At 51.3% G+C, this 17,963-nt stretch overlaps 3 protein-coding genes across 6 annotated transcripts in view; all 3 read left to right on the forward strand.

Moving 5' to 3' along the window:
- Window positions 1-8,542, forward strand: part of PHF12 (PHD finger protein 12) — a 41,269-nt gene extending 32,727 nt beyond the window's left edge. For 2 of the 3 annotated variants that reach the window (XM_004684844.2, XM_012726615.1), the window contains 8 exons: window positions 68-226; window positions 849-1,644; window positions 2,859-2,984; window positions 3,463-3,606; window positions 5,339-5,437; window positions 6,127-6,209; window positions 6,785-6,923; window positions 7,280-8,542. In XM_004684844.2, the coding sequence (XP_004684901.1) occupies window positions 68-226; window positions 849-1,644; window positions 2,859-2,984; window positions 3,463-3,606; window positions 5,339-5,437; window positions 6,127-6,209; window positions 6,785-6,923; window positions 7,280-7,614 (1,881 nt within the window). In that variant the 3' untranslated portion in view covers window positions 7,615-8,542. Of the gene's footprint in view, window positions 1-67; window positions 227-848; window positions 1,645-2,858; window positions 2,985-3,462; window positions 3,658-5,338; window positions 5,438-6,126; window positions 6,210-6,784; window positions 6,924-7,279 lie in introns of all 3 variants that reach the window. The other variant, XM_012726614.1, reaches the window with a different exon arrangement.
- A 2,395-nt stretch (window positions 8,543-10,937) lies between these two features.
- On the forward strand, window positions 10,938-16,435 carry DHRS13 (dehydrogenase/reductase (SDR family) member 13). Its single transcript, XM_004685148.2, has 5 exons — window positions 10,938-11,187; window positions 11,277-11,395; window positions 12,342-12,465; window positions 12,656-12,967; window positions 15,383-16,435. The coding sequence occupies exons 1-5, from the start codon at window positions 11,061-11,063 to the stop codon at window positions 15,793-15,795; spliced, it is 1,095 nt and encodes a 364-aa protein (XP_004685205.1). The 5' UTR covers window positions 10,938-11,060; the 3' UTR covers window positions 15,796-16,435.
- A 93-nt stretch (window positions 16,436-16,528) lies between these two features.
- Window positions 16,529-17,963, forward strand: part of FLOT2 (flotillin 2) — a 16,364-nt gene continuing 14,929 nt past the window's right edge. For both annotated transcript variants that reach the window (XM_012726359.1, XM_004684845.2), the window contains exon 1: window positions 16,529-16,689. In XM_012726359.1, the coding sequence (XP_012581813.1) occupies window positions 16,641-16,689 (49 nt within the window). In that variant the 5' untranslated portion in view covers window positions 16,529-16,640. The remainder of the gene's footprint in view (window positions 16,690-17,963) is intronic.

The following is a 17,963-nucleotide window of genomic DNA, read 5'->3' on the forward strand; positions in this document are numbered from 1 at the left end:
CCAGGACAGAATCAATTGGACATGTTGGCACTATCTCCCTCTCCTTCCTCCTTTCTGTTCTGCACAGGTTCCCGATGCTATAAAATCTCAGTACCAGTTTCCACCCCCTCTCATTGCACCCGCGGCTATTCGGGATGGGGAGCTGATCTGCAATGGGATCCCTGAGGAGTCACAGATGCACCTTTTGAACTCTGAGCACTTAGCCACCCAGGCAGAGCAGCAAGAGGTGAGTGAAGGCAGGGCTGGGATTCTAAAATCCAATCTTCAGTCTCACCACAGCTGTAACTGGAAGTAACCTGTGTCATTCCCATCCCCATCTTTTATAACCCCATCCCCTCATCACCTCCTCCACCCTTCCTACCCCTCCAAGAGTTGAACATTCCCAAGAGAACCTCTGGCTCAGATCCTGAGGCAAGTAAGAGAAAACTACAGAGTCGACCGGTCTGCTTCTTTCCAGCGGTCCCCCAATGTGCTGTGAGATGGGCAAATCTGTCTTATAGAGAGAGCTAAGTAGACCCTTAGAGAGGTCAGGTGATAGTGCTGGATAGCGGGTGCTCTTAGGGTACTCGCTGTGTATTATCCACAAGGTGAGCCTTAGGAGCAGAGCCAGCACGGGAATCCCAAGCTCTGCTGACCAGGGTGTGTAACCTGCTCAGTGTACCAACAAGTCTTGCCTGGGAATGGAAATGAAATCCTATCAGAAGTCAGCACACTCTTTCTGGGCATTCGAGATGGGACCTCGGAAACAGTGCTTGTCAGCTCTGCGGTAGCCCTGGCCGCTGTGGCAGGAAGGACCTGCGCCTCCCAGGCCTCTCACCCTCCTCTCCTCTCCTCTCCTTCCATTGCAGTGGCTCTGTAGTGTTGTTGCGCTCCAGTGCAGCATATTGAAACATTTATCTGCTAAGCAGATGCCTTCGCATTGGGACTCTGAACAGACAGAGAAGGCTGATATTAAGCCTGTTATTGGGACTGACAGCTCAATCACCACCTCCCTGCAAACAGCTGACAAGGCACCTACACCCTCCCACTACCCCTTACCCTGCCCCTCAGGGATTAGCACCCAGAATTCCCTGAGCTGCTCACCACCCCACCAGCCCCCAGCCCTAGAGGACATCAGCTGCAGTTCTTGTGCGGAAAAATCCAAGAAAACCCCCTGTGGGACTGCCAATGGGCCAGTGAACACAGAGGTAAAAGCCAATGGCCCACACCTCTACAGCAGCCCCACTGATTCCACGGATCCCCGGCGACTTCCTGGCGCCAGCACCCCCATACCAGGCCTCTCACACCGGCAAAGCTGGCTTCGGCCCCTCACGCCACCAGCAGCTGGGGGGCTTCAGAACCACACCGTCGGCATCATTGTGAAGACAGAGAATGCCACTGGCCCCAGCTCTTGCCCCCAGAGGAGTTTGGTTCCTGTCCCAAGCCTGCCCCCTTCCATTCCCAGCTCTTGTGCCAGCATCGAGAACACCAGCACTTTGCAAAGAAAGACTGTCCAATCACAGATAGGACCTCCGTTGACAGATTCAAGGCCACTGGGCTCACCCCCAAATGCCACCCGGGTGCTCACTCCCCCCCAAGCAGCAGGAGATGGTATCTTGGCCACAGGAGCCAACCAACGATTCTGCTCACCAGCGCCATCATCAGGTGAGTAATAATCAGCGTTGGGATAAATTGTAATAATTTTATGCTCTTCCTGGCAAAGATTTAAGGTTCAAAAAATATATCTCTGAATGTTTCAGAGGACTTTAATGTCATATTATTTATCCAGCTCCCACCTGACCCTGTTTCTCTGATAGAAGAAAAACTGTGTTAAGCGGGGCTGCTTAGACTCTGAAAGCTTAAGCGATTTTCTTAAGGTAACCCACCAAGGCAGTAGCAGGATTGGAACTACGGCCTGGGTCACCTGACTCCACCTTCCCACATCTTACAGGCTGAGTCTTATGCCTGTTTGTCTCATCACCTTAGAGAAAGGCAGCACACACTCTGGAACCACCATGGTCGGCCTGAGGTTCTGGAGACTGACCTCAGGTTTCATGGTCTATGCCAGAGCCACACCTGATCCTGAAGAGCCAGCTTATTTGGAAAAACTTCCATATTGGGAAAAAGTGATAGAAAGCATCACTGCCTTTCAAAATAGTTGCAGGTAGGATGCCCAGAGGTTGGTCCAGAAGCTTGCCCTCATACCACATGCCAAAAGGTGTGTCCCTTACATTCACCCTTACATTGGTAACGAACCTGTTCTCAACTGTCCCTAGTCAGCACTCAAGACCTCAAGGTTGCTGACCCCAGCATCTGAACCAGGTTTCAGATGCTGCTGGAACCCCCTGTGGTCTCTCCTGTCGACCTGAAGCTGGCCTTCTAGTCAGCTGGGAGTCTCGGTAACCAGGTGACTGTGACTTCTCTGCATGGGGGCCCCTGTTCCCAGGATGGCCCATACTTTCCAGGCTCTTTACCTGTCTTTCTCAGTATCAACCTGGACAGGTTTTGCACCCTGTGACTGTGAGTGAACTCAGTAGGCAGGAATTGCAGGGCAGGCAGCACTTGCTTGAATGAATAGAGGCAGCAGGAAGCTAGTTACATCCTAGAGAATAAAGCTAACCACCATGTTCCCCAGAGCAGTAAATGTCACTGGTTCTCAATGCTCTGGAGACTCCTGCGTGCCCGGGTGCATTGTTGTTCCATCTGCCCTTCCTCACCACACGTTTTTAGCTCTAGGAGTTCCAGAGCCTATGGGGTGAGAATCAAGAAGGGGAACATCACCTTGGGTCCGAAATCCAGACCTGTCTCAGCAGTGGGGGATTGGACCGGTGGGTTTCCCTCAGGCGACGTAAGTAACAGTCTTCCTGCTCCGTCCCCAGATGGCAAGGTCAGCCCCGGCACGTTATCCATAGGAAGCGCTTTAACCGTACCCTCTTTCCCAGCCAACTCTACTGCCATGGTGGACCTCACCAACTCACTTCGAGCATTTATGGATGTCAATGGAGGTGAGTGAGTGAGCTGCTCTTCCATCAGCTGCTGTGGTGAAGGTGCTGTCCCTACACAGCATTTAATTCTTTTCAAAAAGGGACAGTAGGGATACCTGATCCCAGAGGGGTGGGGAATGGGGCACCTCTGTCTTGCTTATCCATGTGCCAGACATCTGACCCTTGCCCATAGATAGACAAAAGTGGTATGTTTGACTCTGCCTTTCCAGGGCCGTTTTACCTAAAAATCAATATATCGACTATAGGAGGCATCTGCATTTGCTATATTTGAGGCCCATTTTTGCTGCACATAGCTAGTGGGATGCCCAAATACCAGTCTTTGTACCACTTTGTACTCTTTAATGCTCAAGAGAAATCACTTGACTGGATTTTTAGAAACGTTGGAATATTTGTTCTGTGACCCATGCACACACCCCCACCTATTTCCACACTCCATTTCCTCCTCAGCTGCTTTTTAACCTTTCTCTTTGATTAATAGAAATCGAGATAAATATGCTGGACGAGAAGCTGATCAAGTTTCTGGCCTTGCAGAGAATACATCAGCTTTTCCCCTCCCGGGTCCAAGCTTCACCGGGCAGTGCAGTGGCACATCCACTGGCTTCTGGAGGGCACCACTCTGAAGGTGCGCATGCCCACATCAACCACCACGCCATCACCTCTCCCCTCTACGTGGGTAAATGGCCAGCTCTCTTACGTGGCGAAACTCAGCTTTCAATGTCTCACTCCTCTATGTGTACCTTTGATGGGCTTAAGTAAAATACTGTGACTTATTTTCTCAGGCAGCAGGAACAAAATGGCAATCACAGGTTTCAGATCAGACTTGGGACAGTCTGTGGCAATTTCATAGTTGTATGTCCACTTTGAGACACAGAAAGCAGTTATGAGTACCTAGGTGTGTAGGGTATGCTTTCTGCTTAGTGGCTTTCAAATATTTATATTACAGGGGTTTTCCCATCCTGGGGGAGTTTTTCAAGTTCAAGGTGAGAAACAGAGTAATAGTTGGGCTAGCCTCCTGAAAATGCTCCCCAAGAAATCTGTATAGGATATCTCTTTAAGATTCTTGCTGCTGGGCTCTCCCTGGTGGTGCAACAGGTTAAAGCACTGCATTATGAAGCTCTCAGAAGCCACTGCAGCGTGAGTTCAACCCCCAGCGAGGGTGGTAACCCATATGACGCTGCAGACCTCTCCTGAACCGCCCGCTGCTCCCCTCAGCAGTGTACTTTGTCAGTGTGCCTGTTCTGCACCCCACTCTGTCTCTGGTGAATCCTCTCACCCACCACACCTCCACACTTCTCGTCTGTACCCCAGTTCTGTAAACATAAACAAACAAATCTTTAAAAAAATAAGATTCTTGCTGCTGAAAAGTGTGGTCCTCAAACTAGCAGATGGAGCATTACCTGAAGGCTTGTTAGATATGCAGAGCTCAGACTACAGAATCACAATCTGCATTTTAACATCTTTAAGTGACTCATGCACTTTAAAGTTTGAGAAGTAAGGGTGTGAATCTTTTGTATTCATACAGCCTCCAAGTAGTATCAGCTGTTACTGGTACCATCTGGGCTATAACTGGTACCAGCAGGCAACTCAGGGAATTGAAAGTAGCCTTGAATTTCTTTAAAAATGGTCTGTCTTACCCCATGTTTAATATATGGTGGGTGAGAAGAGAGAGCCTCGCCCTGAAACAACTCTGTGTCAGGTGTTAGTTTAGATAGATTTTTTTTGTTTGTTTGTTTTTTCTTTAATGCATACAAGAGCTGGGTACAGGCCAGAGATATGGGGTGGGGTGAGAGGATTCACCAGAGACTGAGTGGGGAGCAGAACAGGCGGATTTACCGAAATACACTGCAGAGGGGAACAGTGGGTCACCTCCCTGCCAAGCCATGTGGATCACCTAGCTGCAGTGGCTACAGATAGCTTCACAGTGCTGTGCTTTAACCCATTGCACCACCAGGGAGGTCCTAGATAGCTTTTTTTTATTTTTAAAGCGATGTATTTATCTATGCACACAAGAACTAGGGTACAGGCCAGAGGTGCAGAGGGTTGTGTGATTCACCACAGACAGAGTAGCAAACAACAGGCAGATAGACACTGCTGAGGGGGGCAGTGGGAAGACAGGTGAGGTTTCCTGTGCCACATGGGTAACCTCCCTGGCCAGGGATTGAATTTGTGCTGTAGTAGCAACACACAGTTTCTTTCATAGTACTGCACTTAAACCCCTTGTGCCGCCAAGGAGGGGCCCTAAATGGCTCTTTATTTTCTCTAGGCTTGAACCAGAGGTTCAGGTTCTATTCATTTGTGTTTGGGTCACATATTCTGAGTTTCTGAATGATCCTATTTCTATATTTGTCTTACAGTGCAAAGAAAGGAAGTACAGGCCCGAGCTGTGTTCTACCCTCTCTTAGGGTTGGGAGGAGCTGTGAACATGTGCTATCGAACCCTCTACATCGGGACAGGTGAGCCAGTGGGAGAAGTGCTAAATCTTTTCAGTCCTAAGAATTGACAACCTGACCCTCAGGCTAGAAAGCAGTGGGGGAAGCGCTCTCCTGGTTTAACTCATCAGGTATCTGAAGAAGGGAACTCAGAAAGGAGACTGTCAGGTGCTTGTATTCCCTGACTTTGTGCCCAGTGTGGCATCAGGAGAGATCAGGGTCAACTGTGCTGCTTGGTGAAGCATTTTAAACATTGCAGGAAATACCAGAGAAAAGGACAAACAAAGGCTTTGTCCTTAGGAGCCACACGTACTACCTTCATTCAGTGCTACATCTGGTACAGAGACAGATCAGCCTATAGACTAGAACTTTTGCTTTCTCTTAAATGATATGATTTATAGACCTTTCATCCTGTTTTGTTAATCTCATGGAGACATCCCATCCTTTTAGGTGGCTCACTATCCCTCCTCGGGGCAGCAGTCACATGTTCTAAGGCAAATCAGGTGGCACGGACGGACATCTGTTCCTTAGCAGGGGATTGAAAAAGACATCTGATTTTGTTCAAAAACACAAGAAGAGAGTCCTGAGCCACCTATTCCTTGAGGTTTCTGCTAGTACATCTGAAGCTAATTCCCACCCCCTCGCCTCCCCCAAACATACACCTTACAATCTGTTCTCTGTCTTCCTCTTTCTCTACTCCTGCCGCCTTGCAGGAGCTGACATGGACGTGTGCCTTACAAACTATGGTCACTGTAACTACGTGTCCGGGAAACACGCCTGCATATTCTACGATGAGGTGAGGGGTGGGGAAGGGGTGGGAGGGCGCGCTCCCAGCTTTAGGCACTGGTTTTTTGTTCAGTGCCCTAGAGTGAGGGGAAGGGGATTAGGGGTCCTCTCCATTTCTCCCTCCTTGTCATTCCTGGAGGAAAAGAGTAGTGGTGTGAAACTGCATCCTACCATAGCCACTTGCTCCTGAGGAGCAGGGCTACCATTTCTCCTGCTGGTCACAGGCACAGCAAGAGGAGCCCATGGCATGGAGGAGGGGGGACCAACATAGAGGAGAAACCAAGCCTTCTGGGAGTGTCCCCAGGAGTCTTATCATCATCATGTGCCAGTGAATATGATTTCAACAGGAAACAGTGCTGAGGAGGCAGAGAAAAGTGGGAAGGGGAGGGAGGACTAGGAAGGAAGGCTTCCCCAGAGGAGGTGACTCTCAGACCCCATTCTCAAGGGATGGGGAAGGAGGGGCACAATTAGGGGAGAAAGAGCTCCCCAGGTAGAGCAGCAGAGCCTGTTGCAAATGTCCTCTCTCCCCTTAGTCCAGGCCCCACGCAGCAGACCACACATCTTATCTTCCCTCCTCCTCCTCAGAATACCAAACATTATGAGCTGTTAAACTACAGTGAGCACGGGACAACGGTGGACAATGTGCTGTATTCATGTGACTTCTCTGAGAAGACCCCGCCAACCCCCCCAAGCAGTATTGTTGCCAAAGTGCAGAGTGTCATCAGTAAGTTGGAGCAGAGGCCTATGGCCACAAAGGCTGCCATTTTTGGACACATTCTCTTAAGGCCCCAATCAGGGTAGCCCTGGCTTGTTGCCATTGACCTGCCATCTCTTGCCTCCCCAGTCCTGTTGGCCAGGCTCTCCTTGCTCGTGGGTCCAGGGCAGGCCCCGGAGAAGCAAGTGCTATGCACCCGCCTGTATACACATCTGCTTGGGGACTTGAGACTTCGTCAGTCCTTTCTGAGTGTCCCTCATCCCTAGTGGCGCAGCAATTAGAATGGGGCAGTGCCATGGCCCAACCCTGCCATACGGCCCAGAGGAGTTTACTGTTCACTGTGACCATCCCCCCTCTTTTTCTAGGGCGCCGCAGGCACCAGAAACAAGATGAAGAGCCAAGTGAGGAGGCAGCCATGATGAGCTCACAGGCCCAAGGGCCGCAGCGGAGACCCTGCAACTGCAAAGCCAGCAGCTCAAGCTTGATTGGGGGCAGTGGGGCCGGCTGGGAAGGCACGGCCTTACTGCACCACGGCAGCTACATCAAGCTGGGGTGCCTGCAGTTTGTCTTCAGCATCACTGAGTTTGCGACCAAACAGCCCAAAGGCGATGCCAGCCCAATTCAGGATGGGGTCTTGGCCGAAAAGCTCTCTCTCAAGCCCCACCAGGGCCCAGTGCTGCGCTCCAACTCCGTTCCCTAGGACCGGCGGCTACCCCACTACCCGCCTGTCCACCCGACCCAAGACTCCTGCAATGCAAAAATGTACACAAACCAAGCCCGGGTTTTTTCTATACTCCGCCAGAAACCCTTCAACTACAATCTTTGCATGAAATGAAGAAAATCTTTTGACTGTTTTTTAAAAATCCTTTTTCTTTTCTCAAGTTCTAGGGGGCATTTGCACATATATTTGTACTCAACATTTCATGGGAAAGCGGCAGACCCGAGCTGAGGAACAGCGTGGGCCAGGAGGAAAAGACCCTTGGTCTGGACACTTCCTCCGACACAAAACCGTTCCCCACCCACCTCCTGCTTCCCCCCCTTCGCCCGCCGTTGTAAAATAATCAGAAACTTGTTCTATTTTGTGGCAGTGACAATAGTTTTATATTAAAAGAAAAAAATACAGTTTTCATACAGCAAAATCTATACAATATCATTGTTTTATTTAATATAAAGATCGCTACCCACCCTCCTTCCATGGTTCCCACCCTCCGAGTTATTTTCCCCTTCTGCAGCGGTTGCACTACAGGTAGCTACTGTGTATTATGGACAAATGGGAAATGAATTCTTTTCTGGCTGTCCATCTTATTTTATTTCAAATAAGGAAAAGTGTATTTGGATTTTGTGTAAATACATCTAGTGATGACATTTTTTCAATGTTTTTAAAAACTGTGTACAGTACTACATGTGGTAGAACGTTTTCTTCAAATTGTCTATTGTAGCAAAAATGTTTTTGTCGTAAACCTGTTTTGTCTCCTTTTTTTGTTCTCTTGCCACTTCTTTCCTCTTTCTCCCAGCCCCTGCTCCGTCGTCCTTCCACCCCACAACTAGTACCAATGTACATAGTAATTGTAATGTTTTAGACTTTACAGAAACTTTCCTGTATTCTGTATATAAAAAACAAAAAATACTTCAAATTATGTTTTCTGCCTGTCTGTCCTCCCTGTCATCACCCTTAGAAGGGGCCCTCCTGAGATCCTGGTCCCACAGTCTCTGAGTAGGTCTCACTCCCAGGTACTCAGTCCCAGTGGGAGTCAGCACATAAGAGGTGTCAGAGGAAGTGAGCCTTAGGTGGAGAAAAAAAGAGAAGGTTACGTCTGCTAAGGAGGGCTATTGTGTGGCTTTGTAGGCGAGTGAGCTTGATCATTTGACATGACCAGTCTGCGAAGAATTTGAGAGTTCAAATCCCTGCTTTCTGTCCCCAAAACTAAGACATTAGTAGGAGGTGGCATGAGGCCTCTGTATTCTGGCCTAAACACTTTAACCCTAAGTAAGTAGCTGAGCACCTTTGGTTCCAGTTGTTTGCTGTAATTTTTTTTTTTTCTTTCAGATGTATGTATTAAATGCATACAGAACTGGGGTACAGGCCAGAGGTGCTGGGGCGGTGAGGATTCAACAGAGACAGAGTGGGGAGCAAAACAGGCAGATTGAGGTACACTGCTGAGGGGAGGAGCAGGCAGGTCAGGAGAGGTCAGCTCCCTGGCTGGGTATTGCAGTTGTGCTGAGGCAGCTGCAGCTAGCTTCATAGTGCTAGGCTTTAACCTGTGATGGCCACCTGGGAGGGCCCTGTTTGCTATAAATTTTTATTCATCCATCCTGGAAGGATTCATAAGACCTGGCCTTCCTTATCAGTATTTAATTAGGTATGGAGCCGAGATGGCCCTGCTTCTTGGAGCTTAGAATGTAGTGTAGGACAATTTGTTGATTCAGATATTTCCAGAGTAAAGTGAAGAAAAGGAGAAATATAATCTCTAGACCCAATTGTGCCATAAAGTTACGTGATTTGAAATCACTTCTTTACATCAGTTGTAAATCACTTAAGTTCCTTAACAAAAGATGTCTACTGTATTACCTTAATTCTGAGGTCCTGTTAAACCTTATTAAGTCAAACTATTCTTCAAGGATGGGAGGACCTTTCTCTGGAAAGTTTTCCTGAAGATGGTCTTCCTAAAAGGAACTTCTGTCAAGCCCGGCACTGTTCAAGTAGGTGGCACCTGTTAAGTATCAGAATTTTGCCTTGTGGGTGAAGAATGCATCTATTGTTTAATAATACTTAATCCAGTACATACAACATGTATGACTGAACCCTAAATCTGCAGTACAGCTCATTAGGAAGTTCCCCAAAATCCAGGGGTCTATCTGTGGTTTCATCTCTACCTTGCACTCTACCCTAATGAGCCAGGCTAGCTACACTGCTAATTACACCATAAATTGGGGTGAGGGGTGGAGTGCTAAATGGTTTCCTTAGGTAAGGCCCTTCTGGCAAGGTACCTGATCAAGAATGCCTTTACACATGCCTTCCTAGCTATCCCTACCATCAGCATCACCTTCTATTGAGTGATGGAGCTGCTTTACCTTTTTTTCTACCACCTGTGAGAATCACTCCAGACAAATCACTCCAATCTAAAGGTCAAATTAGACTACTCTTTTTTTTTTTTTAGATTTATTTATTTATACAGAACTGGAGTACAGGCCAGAGGTGCAGGGGTGGTGAGAGGGTTCACCAGAGTCAAGAGTGGGGAGCAGAACAGGCAGATGGAGAAAGTACACTGCTGAGGGGGGACAGTGGTGGGTGCTAGATAGGAGAGGTCTGCTGCACCATATGGATCACCTCCAATCAACTCCATGGAATCGCCGGTGACCAGCTTCGCAGTGCTGCGCTTTAACATTGTGCTGTCAGGGAGGGCCCCACTTTACTCCCTTAATGCATCTTTTGAAAAATGGGGGGGGGGGGGAAAGGCGGAGAAATATAGACAGCTAATACATAAATGAATCCTGACTTCCCTTAATTGATGGTGCCATGCTGATCGCTCAGGCCAATATGGAAGAACAAGGAAGATTCCTAGAAGCTAAGTAGATGTAAGGATAGGGAATTAAAGGACTTACTTATGGAGGGCAAGGCTGGGTAAGAAAACTCCTACACATTCATCTCCCGAAGGCAAGGGTTGTCCCACACACACCTTGCAAACCCGCAACTACATCGCAGGATTCAGAGGAACACACACAAGGGCGATCCGAGGGCCCCTGCGCACATGACACACCAAGGTCCTTCACACAGTATGTGGGCGCGTGCACCTACTTAGAGGTTACTCCGGGGTGCCCTTGCATTTAGGAGTTCACGCAAACAATCCTAGAGGGCGCTCCCAGGGCACAAAAAAAAAAAAAGACGCACTTAGGTGTTCGCCGGAGCACACACCCAGAGGACATGGACGCGCGCCTGGCGGGCGCTCGCCGGGCCCACGCGCACACGCACGCACACACACCCTTGCCCTGCCTCGCGCCCGCCTCCGCCTCCGCCTCCGCCTCCGCCTCCGGGAGGCCGAGGCGCGCGCGGCGCCCTTCCGGGCCCGCGCGGAGTGCAAAGGCAGCCGCCGGGCAGCGATCCAGGGCGGTGCAGAGCCTGGGCGGGAGCCCGGAAGCGCAGCCGGCATGGAGGCGCTGCTACTGGGCGCGGGGTTGCTGCTGGGCGCCTACGTGCTCGTCTACTACAACCTGGTGAAGGCCCCGCCGTGCGGCGGCATCGCCAGCCTGCGGGGCCGCACCGCCGTGGTCACGGGTGAGTGCTGGCGGGCGAGTGGGCGGGTGCCGGGGCGGCGGGGTTGGAGGCCCGCCCTGCTCAGCTCGGCTCCCGCCTGCCGCCCACAGGCGCCAACAGCGGCATCGGCAAGATGACGGCTCTGGAGCTGGCGCGCCGCGGGGCGCGCGTGGTGCTGGCCTGCCGCAGCCGCGAGCGCGGGGAAGCGGCCGCCTTCGATCTTCGCCAGGTGAGGGAGGGCGGGAGTGAAGGGGACGGTGAGCAGAGGACTAGCGAACCGGCACAAAAAGGGGCGAGCACAAAGACTCTGGGGGATTGGGCCCCGAAAGGAGGGAGGGCTTCTGCCCATTGAGTGCAGAAGAGGGGCGCGCAGACCCAAACTGAGGAGTGGGCTTCTTAAGTAATTGCGGTTCTAAGGGTAGCTGTGCTGTTAACGAAAGTAGGCGAGGCAACGGCATGTGCAGAGTGGAGGTGAGAAAGCGGGTGTGGATTTAAGGAACTGGGGAGGGAAAAAAGATTTCATGAGACAGGAGCACAAGAGTATGGGCGAAAGAGGCAAATGAAAGGGTTGGCGGTTCCGAGGCAGGGTCAGGCTCTGGAGACCTACTAGACACTGTTACGGAGCTCGAATTCTGTAGCTGGGTAGTGGAATCCCAGTGAATGGTCCGCAGCAGCACCTGGACTACCAGAATAGCTTCTCTGGAAGAATCACTCGGCGATTGTGAGGTGCCTGGACTGAAAAGGGGCAGGAGTGGGTAAGAGGAGACTGAAGAGGAATCTGTTGTAGGTTTTAATTTTAGAGCTAGTATTAATGGGCAGAGGAAAAATAATAACAGTAATAATAGCAAGTACCTACACAGTGCTATGTGCCACGCACTGTTTTAGTATTCTAGATTATATAGTCGTTCAGTCTTCACAGCAGCTTTACCAGCGAGGTAATATACTGATGCCCGTTTCAGTGAGAGAACTGAGGTCCAGAGAGATTAAATATCTTGCTCAAGTTCACACTAGTGAAAGGCAAAGTCAAGATTTGCATCCGGAATCCACACACTTACCCCACTACATTCTAATGCATAAGGACAGGTCTTAGTGAGAGTAGAGGTAAACTCAGAATTTGGTGCCTGGGGAGACGGAAGAGGTATCCAGTGACAAGCCCAGCCCTTGCCGCTCCACAGGAGAGTGGGAACAATGAGGTCATCTTCATGGCCTTGGACTTGGCCAGTCTGGCCTCAGTGCGGGCCTTTGCCACTGCCTTCCTGAGCTCTGAGCCTCGGCTGGACATCCTCATCCACAATGCCGGTGAGGGGCACCAGGCCCTGCAGGGGGTTGGCGGGTGGCCAGGGCCAGCTGTCCCCTCCAGTCAGGCTTTGGAGGGGGGTGGGCAGTGGACATGTGGGGATGATGCCCCCCGCCACCGTCTCACAGACGGGACGCCAGGCCTGCGGGAACCCCTCCAGGAGTAGTTGCTCACACCCAGCCCCTGCCCCAGGGATCAGTTCCTGTGGCCAGACCCGAGAGCCCTTTAACCTGCTGCTGCGAGTGAACCACATCGGCCCCTTCCTACTGACACATTTGTTACTACCCCGGCTGAAGACCTGCGCCCCTAGCCGCGTGGTGGTGGTATCTTCAGCTGCCCACCGCCGAGGGCGCCTCGACTTCACTCGCCTGGACCGTCCAGTGGTGGGCTGGCGGCAGGAGCTACGGGCATATGCTGACAGTAAGCTGGCGAATGTACTGTTTGCCCGGGAGCTTTCCACCCAGCTCGAAGGCACTGGCATTACCTGCTACGCAGCCCACCCAGGTAAGTCTATGACTCCTCCTCCCATTCTTTGCCCAACCTGTCTCCCCCAGTCTCTCAGTGAGCTACAGAATCTCAGAGCAAGAAGGAAACATGATCTAGAAGACAACTATTCCTTGCTGCTGCTAAAACCAGGCTCTCCCTGTCTGGGTTCTTCTTCTTACACTGCCAGCTTGGATGCTGACTCCTGGGCAGGATATGGCAATCGATAATGCCCAGATTCTTACCCCACAAGCCATCCATGTGAATTGGCTATGACATGATACTGTTGACGAGAGCTAATAATTACTCATTTAAGAAGCATTTACTCAGTACCTACTGTGTACTAGGCATTAATCTTGATGATGGAGATATAACAGTGAACAAAACAAAGACTGTATCCATGTAGCATTTACATTCAAATTTAAGGGAAAGGAAACAGCTAATAAAGAAATACATATGCCAGATGGTGAACAAGTGCAATGAAGAAAGATAAGACAAAATAAGGAAAATATGAAATGACATGGGTGGTGTTTTATCTTTGGCACTTAAAAGAAGACATATTTGAAAAGATGACATTTATGCAGGGACCGGGAGGAAATGAGACTGGGCCATGAGGCTTTCTGGGGAGAAGAGTGTAAGGAACAGAGCAAACAGGGTGTTCCTGGTGGCCTAGGCGTTAGGTCTCAGCACTGTCATCACTAAGGCCTGAGTTCCACCCCCAGCCAGAGAGCTGACCCACATGTGGGGCAGCAGACCTCTCCTGTCTCACCCACTTCTCCCCTTAGCATATGTTTCAGTGAATCCACCTGTTCTGCTCCCCACTCTGTCTCTAGTGAATCCTCTCACCCCCCACACCTCTTACCTATACTCCAGCTCTTCCATGCAAAAGTAAATAAATCTTAAAAAAAAAAAAAAAAGAACAGCAGGGCCTCCCTGGGGGCCCAAGGGGTTAAGTCTCAGCACTATGAGGCACTCAAATAAATCTTTAAAAAAAAAAAAAAAGAACAGCAAACAGCAAGTGTAAAGATGCAGAGGCAGATGTGTTCAGTGTGCCTGAGAAAGAACAGAGGGGCCTCCTCGGTGGTGCAAGGGGTTAAAGCACAGCACTGTGAAGCTCTCTGCAGCCCCTGCAGTATGAGTTCCATCCCCAGCCAGGGAGCTGACCCACATGGCCCAGCAGACCTCTCCTGTCTTGCCTGCTGTCCCCCTCAGCAGTGTGTTTGAGTAGATCTGCCTGTTCTGCTCCCACTCTGTCTCTGGTGAATCCTCTCACCACCCCCACACCTCTAGCCTGTACTCCAGTTCTTGTAAAAGATTTATTTATGCATACAAGAACTGGGGTATAGACCAGAGGTGCAGGAGGTGAGTGGATTCACCAAAGACAGAGTGGGGAGCAGAACAGGTGGATTCTCTGAAATATACACTAATGAGAACAGCCAGGAGACATCTGCTGTGCCTGGCCAGGGATGGAACTCGTGCTGTAGTGGCTTCAGGTAGCTTCATTATGCAGTGCTTTTTTTTTTTTTTTTAAGATTTATTTATTTATGCATACAGACCTGGGGTACAGGCCAGAGGTGCAGGGGTGGTAAGAGGATTCACCAGAGACAGAGAGGGGAGCAGAACAGGCCAACTGATGAAGTATACTGCTGAGGAGAGCAGCGGGCAGGTCATGAGAGGTCTGCCGTGACACGTGGGTCACCTCTGGGGCGGGGATCAAACTCATGCAGAAGTGGCTTTAGCTTCTTAGTGCTGTGCTTTAACCTGATGTGCCACCAGGAAGAGCCCCATAATGCAGTACTTTTAACCTGTTGCACCACCAGGGAGGACCCAATAAATAAATCTTTTTTAAAAAAAATAAAAGACAAAACGGAGTCTGGAACAGAGAGGGGAGAGTTGTAGGAGATATAGTCTAGACATTTTGGCTTTTAGTCTGAGTGAAATAAATGGTGCATAAGACCCATCCCTGCCTTTAGGGAACAGGTTACAGAATAAGGAAATCTTCCCTACACATCTTACCATACGTGAGCACTTTAGATCGTTATTGCCTGAGGCCCACTAGTAATTATAATAGCTGCAATAATAATGAGCATAACTTTTATGAGACTTTATTATTCCCCACATCACTAACACCCAAAACAGTGAATGGCCTAACATAGGTGTTATTGAGATGCTTGCTAGTTAAGCAAAGGAAGGTGAATTGAGCTAGAAAAAAAAAAAAGATGGAGAATTGTTTCTGGCCTGGGACACTGTGGGTGAAGGGGGTTTACCAGCAGTTTGGATAAAGAGGCAGCTGGCTGTTGGAAATGAGTGAGCCCTGAATGCCCTGGCTTCCCTAGAACTGGGCTCTGTCCCCACTCCCATCTAGCCCTGCTTGTTGCTCTTACCCTGACCCTTGCCTATGATCCTCCCAACTCCCTCCTTTCTTCCCCTCCGCAGGGCCTGTGAATTCAGAGCTGTTCCTACGTCACGTTCCAGGATGGCTGCGCCCACTATTGTGCCCACTGGCTTGGCTGGTGCTGCGGGCACCACGAGGAGGTGCCCAGACACCACTGTACTGCGCTCTACAGGAGGGCATCGAGCCCCTCAGTGGGAGATATTTTGCCAACTGCCGTGTGGAAGAGGTGCCCCCAGCTGCCAGAGATGACCGGGCAGCTCACTGGCTCTGGGAGGCCAGCAAAAGGCTGGCAGGGCTTGAGACTGGGGAGGATGCTGAACCTGATGAAGGCATCCAGTCTGAGGACCCAGGCACCTCATCTTCTCTGAGCAGCCCCCATCTTGCAGATCCCACAGTTTCTGAACCCCACTTCCGCGCCCAGAGCTCACCAGACTTGTCAAAGCGCACACAGTGAATTCTGGTTAAAGCTGAAACTGAGTCCCAAGCCTCCTAACCCCCTGACTGGGATGCTTCCTGTGGTACTGGAAGGCCCAGGAAAATCATAGCTGCATGCCAGGCCAGTCCCTTAGCACTGAGGGGTTTGCAGTTTTTACCTCCATGATAACTTTCTGGGGCTTCAAGATGTGTCCTGAACAGCTCTTTACCTGGTAGAAAGAACAACGTCGATCATTTCTTGGTCAGGGTGACAATAACCCCAGATTGAGAGGTAGGAAGTCACGTGCCAGACTCTGCTTATCAGGAATGCTAACATCCTATTCCCAGGCCCCACTTGGTGATGCCGATCAGTTCTGGAGAAGAGCCTGGGAATTTGCGACTGAATGCACTGCCAACACTGAACTGGGGCCTTAGCAACCCGGTAGCTACGTAGGTAAATTACCCCCGTTTTGCAGAGCTAAGAGACTCTCAGGGTCTCACCGCTAGTAAGTAGCAGGGTGTTCCAGGGCCCACTACTGTAACAGTGGATGCTGGGCGGTGAGGTGGGGCAGAGCGGCTGTCATTGGGGCGCCCCGTGGGAACAGGGTGCGCCTTCCGGGGTGTTACAGGGCTGAGCCCGGCCATCCGGACCTCAGTGCAATAAAGCGTGCGGACAGCCACGGCTCGCGCTCGTTCCTGCAGCTTTGGAGCGGGCCCCGCCCTCCGCCGCCACACTTCCGGCGGGGCTGCGGGCGCGGAGGGGCGCGGGCGGGCGGCCGCTGTGGGTGGCGGGATAGGCTGGGCGCGGCTGGCGTGTAGGGTGCGGGCAGGCTGCTGCGGTCCGGGTCTCTGCGGTCCCCGAGGGCCCTCCGTCCCGCCGACGCCATGGGCAACTGCCACACCGTGGGGCCCAACGAGGCGCTGGTGGTTTCAGGTGAGGGGGCAGCGAAGCATGGGGGCCTGGGGCTCCTAGTTCCCAGACGGCATTTTGGGGACGGGGGTAGTGCCCGGAAAGCTGGGGGAGGAGGGCACTCGGTGGGTGCTGGGCTGGAAAACAAACAGGTAAGGGCAATGGGTACCGAGGTGCCGGGCCTGGCTCGCGGCCGCACCTGCACCCCATTTCCAAGAGGGACCCTCCATACACACCTCCAGTACCGCGCGCCTTCGCGCAGCGGAAGCAAGGGCTTCTGCTGCCACTACGTGTTTTCTCGTGTTTGTTCCCTCTTTTATCCGCCTCCACCCGAGGCAGGGGCCCCCACAGACATATACAAAGTGCCTCTCCACTTTGTGGCCTTGGGGGTCCCGAACAGAAGCTTTGGAGTTCCGGGAGGGAGGAGCCCCACGGTTCCCAGAACACGGCGGTTTGGCTGGATTCCAGTGCCAGGGACTGGAGGTGGTTCGCGCTGTTTTGGAGGGCAGGGGCCTGTGTGGCAAAGGCCGCGGAGACAGGGATGCTCCCCAGTGGCACGGGCAGTCCCGTTAATTACGAACAGGCTGGGGCTTGCTAGATTCCGGGTATTGACAGCCTGGGAGTCTCGGGTGCGGCCTCTACAGGTTGAGAAACCCGGCTCTGAGCTGGGTTGCAAAATTGTTGCAGGCTCTAGAATTTCTCTGAGCTTAGAGGTGGGGCTTAGGGACCGCAGCATTGGAAAGGGGAAGAGATATCTTTCCATAAGACAGCAATTTAAATTGTACACTGGGTATCTTGAAGGGAGGTGGCTTCAAACCACCAGTTTGTACATCCCAGGCTGACAACTGCTGGGGAAGGGCAGTGTCTCCTGACAGCTTGGAGGCCTGTAGCTTCAGAATTCCGCCTCTTCCCACTGTCAGTGCCTATTTTTGGCTGTGTGCAGTTGTTAGGGCTGGCTGCAGAAGTGGGTAGAAGGGGCTGGGCTGGCCAGGGTTTAGAGCTCCCCGTACTTAAGAGCTGTGACCACCAACCTATTGGGAATTTTTAGCCCAGAATATGGCCTTTGGCTCAGTTTGGATCGCAAAATTAGTCTCCACTGGAACAGGAAATCCCTGCTCTCCCTGACCAGGACCCTACTCCCCTGAGAGAAATGAGATATTTAGCATCTGTAAAGACCAGAGATAACTTGTGTCAGGAGACAGTGCCGAAGTGCTCACTTGACGATCTGTAAGACCTAGGCCTGTTTCGCAGCCCCTACTCCTAGAGAAGGCTTTTAGAACCTGGATCTGCACCCCCCC

The sequence above is a fragment of the Condylura cristata genome, unplaced genomic scaffold, assembly GCF_000260355.1.
Source record: "Condylura cristata isolate star-nosed mole 26May11 unplaced genomic scaffold, ConCri1.0 scaffold00017, whole genome shotgun sequence".
NCBI classification, from domain to species: domain Eukaryota; kingdom Metazoa; phylum Chordata; class Mammalia; order Eulipotyphla; family Talpidae; genus Condylura; species Condylura cristata.

What these genes read in the sequence shown, in the direction of transcription:
- DHRS13 (XM_004685148.2), top strand. Translation starts at nt 11,061, where the DNA reads ATGGAGGCGCTGCTACTGGGCGCGGGGTTGCTGCTGGGCGCCTACGTG. An exon ending in CCGCCTTCGATCTTCGCCAG is followed by an intron (nt 11,396 to 12,341) that starts GTGAGGGAGGGC and finishes GCCGCTCCACAG; the next exon opens with GAGAGTGGGAACAATGAGGT. An exon ending in CTGCTACGCAGCCCACCCAG is followed by an intron (nt 12,968 to 15,382) that starts GTAAGTCTATGA and finishes TCCCCTCCGCAG; the next exon opens with GGCCTGTGAATTCAGAGCTG.